The 13,800-nt window shown below is 41.6% G+C and overlaps 1 protein-coding gene across 3 annotated transcripts in view; it reads right to left on the reverse strand.

The window, feature by feature from the left end:
• NUP93 (nucleoporin 93) overlaps positions 1-13,800 on the reverse strand; it is a 104,164-nt gene that overhangs the window by 28,271 nt on the left and 62,093 nt on the right. For 2 of the 3 annotated variants that reach the window (XM_061173125.1, XM_061173127.1), the window contains 2 exons: positions 10,499-10,561; positions 4,380-4,508 (listed from right to left, as the gene is read on the reverse strand). In XM_061173125.1, coding sequence (XP_061029108.1) covers positions 4,380-4,508; positions 10,499-10,561 — 192 coding nt within the window. Of the gene's footprint in view, positions 1-4,379; positions 4,509-10,498; positions 10,564-13,800 lie in introns of all 3 variants that reach the window. The other variant, XM_061173126.1, reaches the window with a different exon arrangement.

Raw genomic sequence — 13,800 nt, forward strand, 5'->3', positions numbered from 1 at the left:
GGGAGAGGCCCGGGAACTTAGGCCTGCCGAATTCCAAAGCCTGTCTCAGGCCTTCACACTCTGTGGTTTCTTACAAAGAGGGTAGAGAAGGTGCCTGCCCAAGTGGAGATAATACCACCTTTCCATCATTTTGAAGAACATTACATGGAAAAAACCTGTAAAAACACATGGTTCTTCCACATATCCACCAGAATGGTTGAATTGAAAAAGATAAAAAATACCAAGTGTGGCAAAGATATGGAACAAAGAGAATTCTCATAGTGCTGGTGGGAGGGTACACTAAGACACCGTTTTGGAACAGTGCTGAACATATGTGTACCCTCTGCCCCAGCAATTGCCCGCTTAGATGTGCCCAATGGATGTGCAAACGTATGTTCACCAAAAGACAGGTACAAGAATGCTCTCAATAGCACTCCTTATAAAAGCTAAGAATTGGTAACTATCCAAATGTCCATCAACATCAGAATGGATAAACAGACTGCAGTCATACTATTCAGCCATGAGAATGAATAGCCTTCAACTACATGTAACAATATACAGAATGTTAAGCAAAAGAAGCCAGAAACAAGAGTACATACCATATGACTCCATTTACACAGAGTTTAAAAACAGGCAAAATTAATCTATGACATCAGAAGTTAGGACAGTGTTTCTCTTGGTGGTGGTGGTGGTGGTGGTGGTGGTGAGGGGTGGTGAATGAAAAGGCACAGAACGGGGGATGCTGGGGTGCCGACAATGTTGTTTCTTCATCTGGGTGTGTTCCCTTTTGGTAATTCATTGAGCTGTATACTTAAAAAGTGCACACTTTTCTGTATATATGCTATACTTCAGGAAAAAAGTTCAAAACAGCAACAAACAACAAAACCTACAAGGTTCCAGAAATGGCAATTCCCTGGATTATCTGAAGAAACATCTGCATCATTTGCCAGCTTTTTCAGCAAAGCTATCCACTCTGCTAGGTGTCACAACAGAGAACAGCAAAAGTATCAATAACTCCCTTCCAAGAGGGAGGACTCGAGGTCAAGGAAGCAGAGTCTACTAAATAGACTAGTCTATTTTTAAGACAAGAGCAATCAAGAAAGAATATCTCATTAGCAGCTTATAATTACTTCCAAATCCCAATACAGACTACAACCTATTAACACAATTTTAAAAACTGAAGTTTATAAAACCATGAGCTGTTCTACTTATCTGCCCAGACTCACAAGAAATTGAGAAAGAAACATTAGGCTGGCCAAGGATTTTATATATTAGCTCTTTTTTCCCAAAGACTCTACTCTTCTTTGAAATCTTTGAGTCTAAGAAATGTGGAACAGGGTCATTAATGAGTAATTTCCTAAGATAAATGACTTTAGCATCTATTTATTTTGGGGGCTAATTTAATAGAAAAACTGGGTTTTAAATCAGGAGCCAATTTGTAGATACAGGATGTTTGAAGTTATCCTGCAGGCATGACACACTGCCAAGCTACCCACCTTTGACCCAGACTTCAACACAACGATGGTCTAGAAGCCAACAGTCCTGGATCTCACCAGCATATTACACATCTCTCTGAGCCTCAGTCGTCCTATCTCCCATGAGAAAAGAATGCTAGCTAGTTAAGAAACAACTTCTGGGGAAAAGATTTATCAGGAAGCACTGGCAATATTACTTGAAATGTCTAATGCTATAATTTTTGTGACATTATAATTTTTAACCTGCACCTCCAAATTATCTGAAACTACTTACTTTAAAACAATAGTAAGGGATGCCCATTACGGGTCAGGTGCTTTATGTTATCACTAATCTTCCCAATAACCCCATTTCACCAATGAAGACATTAAATGTCTGCAGGGTTAAATAACTTGGATGAGGTCTCAGAACTAGTCAGTGCTGAAGCTAGGATCTGAACCCCAGGGCTGTTCTCTCCCCAACACCAGCGTGGTAAATGTGTGGTTAAGTCACAGCTCCCACTGGCACAAGGGCAGACATCACTAATCAAGCAAGACACTCTTTCCTGCTGATCCCAAGATGCAGCCTCAAATCCCTCTCAGGAAAGATCTCCAGGATAAATAAGTGAAAAAAGCATGATATAGAACAGAGCATATAGTAAAATAACTTTTGTGTAAGAAGGAGGGAAGATAATATATTGCCTTGTATTCATATAAAGAGACTCTGGAAATATTACACAAGAAAGTAATAATAGTGATCACTTCCAGGGAGAGGCAAAGCGGGGAGGGAATGAGCTTCTGTGGACAGGGTACTTTAGTTCTTGAGTCATATGAATATATTACCTTTAAAAAAATTAGATTTTAAAGAGGAGAAACCCCTCAACTTAGCACCACCACCAATCAATGAACACTGGCAATTAAAATAAACCCTATTAAACATACCCACTCTAAAATCACACTGTTTCAACATATCCCTAATACTCCGGTTAGCACAAAGTTAGCTAAGGCCAAATGATTTATTCAACAAATATTTCTAGCGCATCTAATATGTTCCAGGGACTCTTCTAGGCACTGGAGATATGAGTAAACACAACAAACAAAAATCCTTACCTTCATGGAGCTTACATTCTACTGTGAGAAACAGACAGTAAGCAATATAAAGACATATACATATACAATGGTTTAAAGTGAAGAAATGCTAAAAAGAAAAATATAGCAAGAAAAGGGGATATAGAAAGTGCTGAATGGGGAAAGGTTGGTTTGGATTTCAGATATCAAGGCCCTGGAAGGCCTCACTGCGATGGCACTGGGTAATATTTGAAGAAAGTGAGGGAGACAGCCACGCAGTTACTTGGGGGAAGAGCCTTCTAGGCACAAGCAACAGGAAGCCCAGAGGACCTGAGGCAGGAGCAAGCCTACCCGGTTCATTCCAGGAAGCTGCAATGAGCTTGTCTGGCTGGCGCAACAAGAGCAACAGGGAGAGCAGAATAACTTGAGCTGGGAGAGGCAACAAGACCAGGTCAGGTAGGGACTTAGAGGTCATGGTAAAGACTCTGGCTTTCACTCCAAACGAGATGGGTGTCACTGGAGGATCCCGAACAGAGGAGTGACATGATCTAGCCTGTGTCTTAATAGCGTCACTCTGGCTGTTGTGTTGAAAAGACTGTACAAGGGCAAAAGCAGGGAGACCAGTGGGGTTGACAACCTCTAAGATGGCTCCCAACAATCCCCACTTCCTGGGATCCGAGCCCTCGTTTAATCCTCTCTCCTTGAGCATAGGCTGAATTTAGTGACTTACCTTGATCAAAGTAAAGCGACAGGATATTACTTTCAAGATTAAGTCACGGAAAGACCGTGGTTTCTGTCTTGGGGGCCCTTTAGCTCTTCCTTGGATCCCTCACTCTTGCTCCAGGGGAAGCAAACTACCATGCTGTGAGCAACACAAGAGAGACCCACATGACAAGGAACTGACGTCCCTAGCCAAGAGCCAGAGAGGACCTGAGGCTTGCCAAGAGGCACGTGAGTGAGCCTGGGAGTGGATCCTCCCCGAGTTTAGCCCTGCAATGAGTGTTGCCTCAGCCAACATCTTGACCGCAGCCTCAAGAGACCCTGAACTATTTCTGGTAAACGCAGCTAAGCTAAATGATTGTTTTCAGCCACTACGGTTTGGAGTGATTGGTTACATAGCAATAGATAACGGAACTAACCAGTTAGGAGGTTAGTCCAATAATGTGAACAAGAGATGATGGTGACTTGGACCAGAGTGCTAACAGCAGAGGTGGTAAAAAGCGGTTGGATTCTGGGTATATTTTGAGAGTAGGGTTAAGTGGATTTGCCAACATGTGAGAGAGTCTAGGTGAGAGAAGGGGAGGACAAAAATGAATTTAAGGTGTTTGATCTGAGCAAGTGAAAAACTGCAACTGCCCTTTATAAAGATGATAAACTCTGTGAGAAAAGAAGGTTGATGCCAGGAGGGAGTTGAGGGCAGTTGCTACCATGACTCAATTCTAAACATGTTTAGCTTGATGGCTCTGAGATATCTGAGTACAGCCAAGAAGGCCACTAGAAAAATGAGTCTGGGGGTGTTTGGGGCTGTGATGTAAATTTAAGTCTTCAAGTACATAGATGGTATTTAATACCACAAGCCCAGATGAGATCAACGGGGCAGTGACTGAGGAAGAAACAAGAACAGGTCAAGGACTGAGCCCTGGGACACACAAACACCTAGGGGTCAAGGAATTTGAGGAAAATTCAGCAAAAGAGGCTGAGCAGAAGCAGCCAGACACGTTGGAGGAAATCCAGGCAAATGCGGGCGTCTGGAAGGCAATGAAGAGAGGGCTTCAAGGGGGAGACAGTGATCAACCGTGCCAGGACTGTCAGTAGTCAAGCAGACAAGCATTCTCTGACCTCCGAGTTTTCATCGTGGTTTACCTTCTGGACTCAACCTACCTCGCTTTCTTGAGTAAAGTCAAGGGCATCTTCTCCCGATGCCAGCAGGGTGTGGAGAATCCGCTGTTTCACTTGCTCCCACTCAACCAGCATTGACTCTCGATGGTACTCCTCAGCCATGCCAAAGGTCTGTTGGAGAGGAGCAGAGAGAGATGACCCAAATGAGAAGACAAAGAACACGGTTTCCCTTGAAGCGCATCAGAAATTCAAAGCCCTCCAGATCTGCCATCTTTCCATGAGTGGAGCAAAAGCAATCTATTTTAAATTATCCTTTAAGAATTTACTGACAACTGTTTGCAACATGCCCTATTTCATCAAGTCTAACACGTTAAATGTTTTTTTAATTGTGGCAAAATGCACTTAACAATAAAACTTACCATGTTAACCCTTTTTAAGTGTACAGTTCAGTGGTATTAAGTTCATTCACACGGCTGTGCAAACGTCACCACCATACATCTCCAGAACTCTTTTCATCATGCAAAAATGAAATTCTGCACCCATTAAACAATAACTTCATTCCCACCTTCCCTCAGTCACAGGTAACCACCATTCTACTTCTGTCTCTATGATTTTGACCACTTCTAGGTACCTCATGGAAGTGCAATCATACAGTATTTGTCTTCTTATGTCTGGCTTATTTCACTTAGCAAAATGTCCTCAAGATTCATCCATGTTATAGCATATGCAGTCTCGTTCCTTTTTAAGGCTGAATAATACTCCACTGTATGTACACACCACATTTTGTTTATCCATTCATCTATCCATGGACACTTGAGTTGCTTCCAATTTTTGGTAATTGTGAATCGTGCTACTGTGAACATGGGTGTACAAATATCTCTTCAAATTCCTGCTTTCAATTCTTTGGGATACATACCCAGAAATGGAATTGCTGGATCAGATGGTCATCCTATGTTTAATTTTTTGAGCGATTGCATAATGTTTCCAAAGAGGCTGTACCATTTTTCATTCTCATCAACAGTGCACAAAGGTTCCAATTTCTCTACATCCTCTCCAATACTCACTATTTTCTGGGTTTTTTTGATTGTAGCCATGCTAATGGGTGTGAGGTAATAACTTATTGTTTTGATTTGCATTTCTCTAATGAGTAGTGATGTTGAACATCTTTTCATGTGCTTATTAAGATAAATATCATCTTAAAACCTCTGAAATTAGGCTACATATTACAATTCATAGCATGTCAAAAGCTTAAATTGAAGTACTTTTTCTTTGTAGTACATAAAATAATGATGGATTATAAAGTCAATGGTATCTTAAGATTTAACGAGCCTCTAAGATAAGACAAAAAGTAAGATTCTCCCAGTGTCTATTTTTTTAAGAAACAGTAATATTTTCATAGGAGGAAGCAAATCAGTAAAAGAAAAAACAGAGCCTTTTGCAATTAGGTTTCCTATCAGTCTTCTCAAAGTCACTACTGAAATGTCTGGCAAACCTCACTTCTATCTGCTGGTGACACTGCAGGTTGCCAAAACAAAGGCACTCACAAGGAAAAGAAAAAAGAGAAAGAAGGAAAACAAAGAAAAGAGGAAGGGGGGCTTCCCTGGTGGCGCAGTGGTTAGGAATCTGCCTGCCAATGCAGGGGACATGGGTTCAAGTGCTGATCCGGGACGATCTCCCATGCCTAGGAGCAACTAAGCCTGTGCACCACAACTACTGAGCCTGCACTCTAGAGCCTGCGAGCCACAACTACTGAGCCTGCGTGCCACAACTACTGAAGCCCATGTGCCTAGAGCCCGTGCTCCACAACAAGAGAAGCCACTGCAGTGAGAAGCCCGTGCACCGCAACTAAGAGTAACCCCACTCACCACAACTAGAGAAAGCCCGCACGCAGCAACGAAGACCCAATGCAGCCAAAAATAAATAAATAAACTAAAACTAAAAAAGAAAAAAAAATCTAGGAGAGTGGTTAAAAAAAAAAAAAAGAAAAGAAAAGAGGAAGGGAAGAAGGGAGGAAGGGAGAAAACACACACACAAAAAACAAGAAAAGAAAAAAAACCACCAAAAAACAAAAGCAAAACCAAAACCCCTCTGAGGAGGAGATTAAAGCAACTTATAGAGACATACTGAATCATAACCATTCTTAGCCTATTATTCTTCAATTGGCAGACCAGGTTTCCCATCAGCTTAAGCCCACTTCTCAAAAACCCATTTCATTTACAATCAGATTGGCATCTAATTAGGCAGCACCAAGGGAATGAGTATTAGTAATGCCTGCTTTATTTTGGCAATGCAGATAATTTATACTGATAACATTCATATATATGAGCTCTGGGAAACTATCAGAAAAATCATATACTCTTTCTACAAATGGGATGTTTGAGCGTGGACCAATATTTATTAAAATGTGAAAAAGAGAGCAGACACCCACAAAAATGATTAGGAAGAGGGTTGGCACATCTTGCAAATTTGATTTGGTCCATCTATCAATGGATCTCTTTTCTAATATGTATTGTGAAGACAAAAAAAGAAATGACTATCAAAAACTTTAAAAACAGTCTTTCATCTGGTTTTCTTCTCACTGAAGGTCAGGCAGAACAGACCACTCCAAGTAGCCTGGATTGAAAAAAATACCCAGAGAAAAATCATTTTCTCTTGCTACATTAGTGACCTTAAACACGAAAGCTATGCATTTTGAATAGAGAAAAGTATGCTGGAACAGAGAGGTGGAGTAGAGGGGAGGGGAAGAGGTAGTTTCCCTAGAAGCTATCCAGAAATAGTGCACATGTTGAACCACATTTCTTCTAAAACTCTTCCATTTAGTGGCATCCACCTCCTTAACCTTGAACCTGTCCCAGAAAGGGAAAATAAGAGGGCCATGGGGCAGGTGGACCAGGGCGGGTTGAAATAAGGAGGTGGAGGGCTGGCATACCATACAGCTTTCCAAACTTGCAATAGGAAGTGAGGCACTGACTAAGCGCTGCCACTGGCCCAGGACACCACAGTGTCACAAGAATTTTTCTTAAGGGTAAGTCCTCTGGCTGACAAAGAATGGCAGAGCACTAAAGGCAACTGAAGAAAACACAATCTGTCTCAGAGACACTGCTGATGAGGATGGCAGGGGCAGACTTCCAGCATCACGTAAGGGTCAGGGCGACAACAGTGGGAATTAACCATCCCCTGTTAATCAAGCTGCCCACCTGTGTGCCAAGAACTCCTGCTTCAAGAACACAGGAAATACTCTGAAAACTGGCAGCTTTCTGGGCTCAAATCCTCAGATGTATCTGAGAAATATGCCAGGCTACTCATTTAGAAACAGCTCCACAACCTGAACAAACAGCACTGTCGTTCCATTCATCGTTAGTGTGATAAGGAGCTTCAAATAAAAATAAATGGCCCAACATTAAAATTCTCTTCCCTTCACCATGCCACCCCCAGCTTATCTTAATTACATTAGAGATAATGGAACATCCAATTTGTGGGCTAATCAGGGATGATCAGCCACCCATCTGCCCTCTTCCAGCCTATTCCCTTTAGACCCACATCTGAACCACCAGATTAGGTGCAAAGAAGAATGTCAACTAGAGGAGCTAATGAGAGAGAATCAACAGAGCTACTCAAAAGAGCTAAGAAGTAAGAGAAAAGGAGGACAGTGAGGGTCTGAGACAAGGTGAGAAACAGGAATAGCAGGGATAAGGAAAGACAAACCACAGAAAATGACAAAGCAGTGGAGAAACTATTATAAATTAAATCCGGGGACTTCCCTGGTGGTGCAGTGGTTAAGACTCTGTGCTCCCAATTCAAGGGGCCCCGGTTCGATCCCTGGTCAGGGAACTAGATCCCACAGGCATGCTGCAACTAAGAGTTCGCATACCACAACTAAGACCCAGTGCAACCAAAAAAAAAAAAAAAAAAAGATTGTCATTGCCAAGACAGGCAGACCTCAGATATATTAAAAAAATAAATAAATAAATAAATCCGAATCTTTCAAGTTATGTGGGGAAATGTATCTCTTTGAACATAGTTAGGAAAGGAAGGCAGGGAAAGAACTGGGCAACTGAATTAAGAACAGGTGGGGAGCACTCGAACCCCATTTTCATAAAGGGAAGAGGGCAACCTGCTTTGACTTCACACCCACTTATTATTGAGCTGTTGCTGGCGTTTAGAAACTCTACATATGTTCTGATAATGTTGTTCTGTTTTTGCTGGGATGCACCAAATGGGAAAAGATAGGACACATTTGTGGTTTTGTAGCTTGTTTTCTTGGCATTTCAGCAGGATATTGGCAAGTTATTCAAACGTGAAATTACCACCAATAATGCCAAAAAGCTGCTCACCTTTTTGTTTGAAAATGATTCTTGTTCAGCAGCAGCTTCTGGTTTCCAGACAGGTGAAAGGTTTCCCCCCCAGGGCCAGCTCCCAACACCGGAACATCTCCCTCACAAACACATATGCACACATTTTGCACTGTGGTATGTCACTTAAATGTTTTGGCTGGCTGCACATTTAGTCTCAGTATGGCACAACGTTCAGAGACTGCCAATTTCAGAAACACATTCCGCAGGGTAAATGGATTAATAAGGCTCGGTGGCATTCGACAATCCTAATTTAATTTCATCGGTCCTTTACAGCAGGAGAATCAATGTTGGTGAGTAACTCACTCCAAGTGTGAACCAAAAAAAACCTTAAAAAAAATATTTTCAAATCTGGATCAAGTGAATTTCTCTATTTCTAGGAATAAGTACTATTGCCAAAAATATAATTAATTAAATTTTAGGGAATTTTACTCTGATAATTAAACATATCAGTCATTTAAATAATGTCTCTGAAACATATTCTTATAAATTAGAGTTGGCAAGCCCCCCTGCTGCCGTATCTCACTCATATCAGCACTACTTAGACACTTCCACCTGTATGGAATATTTTAATAAAGCACACTGAGAAGCAGCATTTTTTTTTTTTTTTTACTTTCTTATTTTTTGAACCACATAAATAATACACAAATACATTTCACTTGATCTAAGGCTTACATAAGTGAACAGCAAAACAGAGACTCCCTTCACCCCTACTCCCTTGCAGAGACAGCTACTGCTTCCAGACTAATGGGAACCCTCCAGCCTCCTTCCTGGGAAAAGCTGCATTTTTAGAACCAACTCCACATGATCGCTAACCTTCCTCCTCCCTCCCCAAAAGACCCCGGGGGCCTGAAAATCTTACTCCATAATGGAATGTTTTGGAAAGGTTTTGATCTTTTAATCCTTGTCAAACAAATGAAGATAACTCACCTTAGTAAAGTAAATGATCTTTGACTATCTTGAGGGAATGCTTGTTGCGAAATATTGCTGCACATATAACGGCTGTTCTGGCTGACTTATTTACTATCCTCTCGAATATCAAGATGTTTTTTGTTTGTTTGTTTCAAAGAGCTTGGAGAAATTGTTAATTTAAAAGGTGGTGTAGAGGGGTTTCCCTGGTGGCGCAGTGGTTGAGAATCTGCCTGCTAATGCAGGGGACACGGGTTCGAGCCCTGGTCTGGGAAAATCCCACATGCCGCGGAGCAACTGGGCCCGTGAGCCACAACTACTAAGCCTGCGCGTCTGGAGCCTGTGCTCCGCAACAAGAGAGGCTGCGATAGTGAGAGGCCCGCGCACCGCGATGAAGAGTGGCCCCCGCTCGCCGCAACTAGAGAAAGCCCTCGCACAGAAACGAAGACCCAACACAGCCAAAAATAAATAAATAAGTAAATAAATAAATTTATTTAAAAAAAAAAAAAGGTGGTGTAGAAAGTCAAATTGTGTGATAAAAGGAAAAGAAATTGAGGAAAATTATCAGTATCATAATTGCTTTTCTGAACTGCTGATTCAGTAGAAACCAAAATACCATTTATACTGTAACAGTAAAACTGAAGAATCGTCTGGCCCTTCCATTTTAAGATTAACTTAATAATTAACTGACCAGCCCAGTGTTTCAGATGCAGTCACTAAATACACGTAGAGTTACGACCATGGTATTTTCCTCAAAAATGGTTCCTGTAGAACTCCCTCTGGTGAACTATCAAGAGAGCTGGGCCTGGAACACAGAATCCAGCTTCTAGAACCTCCACGCCCCAGTATACACTGCTGCCCTCACAACAGTATACGTATACATTTGGGTTCATTTCTTACCCTCTTCCGGGACTCTTCGATGGCAGACAGCAGGGCATTGTCCTTTTCATTCTTTAGGAAGCCCTAGGAAGGAGGAGAGAAATGACACAATTTAGGTTAAAATTAACAAAATTAACCTTCAAATAATCAAAAGCACACTGTAGGAAAAAGAAGAAAAACACCCGTAAGGGTATCTGCTACCCTGCCTACCTTCACCCTCACAAAACTCTCTCAACTTGAATATGGCCCATATTATAGATACAGCTTTGGCTATGCAGCCAGTCACAGTGCCTGTAACTGTTCCTCGGTCTATATTTCTCTGTTGTTTTCAGTTAATTCTTCAATTTCTTCCTAACATTGAGGAAGGTATCAGCCATCCCTTTGTTTGGGTGTTTTTCACTTGTTTGTCAATGGCTGGGATACCTGAAAAATCATTTATTTATGCTTTTCTTCTGGGGTTGTGCTACATGCACTCCCTATTTCAGGCCTGATGACACCTGCTGCTTATTTAATACTGGTGGGGTGAAGAGGAACTGGCCCACAAGGCTGGCTTAATACACACAGGGTTAAATGTCTGCAAAATGCAACTTCATGATAACACAACAGACCTAGTTTTACATCATGGTTCCCCCATTTACTACTTGCATGGGTGACGATTTTAGACAAGTCACCCAGATTCTCTAAACCTTAGTTTATTCATATGTAAAATGAATATTAAATGAGACAATGTAATCAAGTGCTTGGCCCAAGGCTCAATACATGTAGCTCTAGCATTAGGACTGATTAGATCTAGATCTGTTGGCGACATTAAAGAAAGATGCCCAGGGTGACTTCCTAGTTGCTATTCATTGTCCTCATTGCTCAACCTGAGATCCTGGGGAGGAGGGCAAGGGACAGATGCAGACAGAGTGGGCTTCCATGCCGACGCCTTGCCCTTCACACAGGCGTGAAGCTTTTTCCCCACAGCCTGGGATGTGGGGGCCAAGCAGGAACAAGGAAGATGATCCATTAACTAATAAGTAGAGATCAAACTCTTGGTTGTAATATGAAAGATTCTGAGTCACCCTATAGATTAGATCCACCTACACTATGGAATACAAGGTACCTGCGTGTCAAGCACACTATGGGTGTATTTATACATGTCCCAAATCATCTGTTTTTTCAGAATCATGTTTTTGTTTTAGGAACTCTTTGGGGGAATATAATACAAAGTAGAATTAAGCTCAAGTTTTTAAAGTGACATGCTAAATTTTAAAACATCTGACAGTTTTCTTGAAAACTTACTGTCATGGTTAATTGATTAATTTATTGATCACTTATTTATATTTCAACAATTGTAACATTTTAGTATATTTTGTTCAAACAGTCGCAGATATAAGGCTGTGATTCTTAAAACAAAACAAAACAAAACAAAACAAAACAAAACAAAACAAAACAAAACAGGGGTAGGGGGCTGGATAAGAGTGGGGACATATATTTAAAAAAATATTACTAATCTTCACAGGATTCTCCACATCTGTTGTCACATCCCAACCTGGGCAGTGCACTGGAATGGACAGAGACAATGGCCAGCAGCTTGGGGAACAGTTCCCTCATCGGCTCCTCCAGGGCAGTCCCTGAGGCAGCTCTCAGGCAGCTCTGAGGACACGACACAGAGGCTACTCCCAACACCTCTACTGATATTCGGTGGTGGGGGGCGGGGGTGGAGGGAAGCATCGGCCACTTGCTTCTAATATAATGCCCTCAATAAACCAGAGCACATAAAGCTAGGACCCCACATAATCCATTCAGAAGGGGGCAGCTTCTCATCACGTGTCTGTTTCTGGCCATTGCAAGGGAGCCAGACACAAAATGATGGGAAGGATTTTAATGGACCTTGTTCATACCCTTCGCAGCAAATGATTACATCAAGTCAACAAATCTTTATTATGATTTCCCTTTTTCTGAGCGGGTCTTCAATGGCTAAAGCTAAAGGCTTTAGTGTCACAGTTTATAAACAAAGCTATAGAACTATTATCTTCGACTGCTGTTCCTGAACAAAGGGCATAGACTGTGCTTTGTTGCACCTTTTCATGGCTGCTGCTGATGGTCAGAGTGGTGGTGATAACCACTTCCTGACAAGGCCTGGTCTCATGTTTCTCTTTTTGGCTGGGGTGGCAGGGAGTGTGCCAAGTGCCCCACCCCCTCTCTGGGCTTCTCTGCTCGTCCCAGTGACCAGCCCATCCCATTCTTTTAACTGCATCCGTGTCTGCGTATAACCCATATACACATACACACAATTCAAACACAAATGCAAAGCAATAATCAGACACATTTGTTTAAAAGCAACATAATAATCTGTAAGAAACACAATTTCAAAATTTCTAAGAAATGAAATTTCAAGTAGTGGTTAAGAAAGAAAAAGAAGAAAAAAAAGGCATTGCTTTGGGGGCAGATTACTCTCTTCTTTATAAACCTACCTTCCAAAAATCTCACTTAATAAATTGAATGAAGCATTTGTACATGAGAATAAAATTACAGACATCACCTACATATGAACAAAGACCATGAGCCACTATGCACCTCTACAACTGGGCTTTCTCTATAGCACAAACCAAGCCCACAAAATATACAGATTTTGAATTTTAATTTTTCATCCTTTATTCCTTCTTTCATCATTTATTCCTTATGTAACCTATGTAACCTATGTAAAAGAGTCCCCTCCTATCATATTTTATTTTTAAAAACAACGTATTAGTGACCTATCTTTTGAAAAGAATCTTAAATAATATTGTCAGAATAGTGCTGGGATCCGTGTGCCATCTAGTGGCAGTTAGTTTCTTGTAAAGAATATATACCTTAAGGAAGAATAACAAATTAAAGAACTAATAAGTTGGGCAAGAAAATACCTGCCTCAGCCCAAGTTTCCCACGGATCTCTTCTACTTCCCTTTTCATGTGTGTGTTTCCTTTCCTTCCAGCTCCTCCTGTGAGGCACCTCTCAGGCCCCTCATCTCAGAGATATATTTTTATAGTTTATCAGAAAATGGGTTTTCTATAGTGGTGAGCTGGGGTGTGAACAGTGTACTAGGAGGTGCCCTCACTCATTGGGTGGGGCTCCCTGCCACACTGAAGACTCCTGGTCAAAGCAAAGGCCCAACAGCTCACTTCCTACTTGGAGATGCCAGCCATCTAACAGACCCTCAGAGACCCTCATCATTAATATCTCCTCTTTTTGCCAACAAGTGCTCCCACCCAGCCCTTCTACTAATACCCCCTCTTTTTGCCAACACAGTCTCCCACCCAGCCCTTCTACTGCTGGCCCACTCAATAAAGAACATTCCA

This window comes from Eubalaena glacialis, chromosome 18 (assembly GCF_028564815.1).
Source record: "Eubalaena glacialis isolate mEubGla1 chromosome 18, mEubGla1.1.hap2.+ XY, whole genome shotgun sequence".
In the NCBI taxonomy this organism is placed as follows: Eukaryota; Metazoa; Chordata; class Mammalia; order Artiodactyla; family Balaenidae; genus Eubalaena; species Eubalaena glacialis.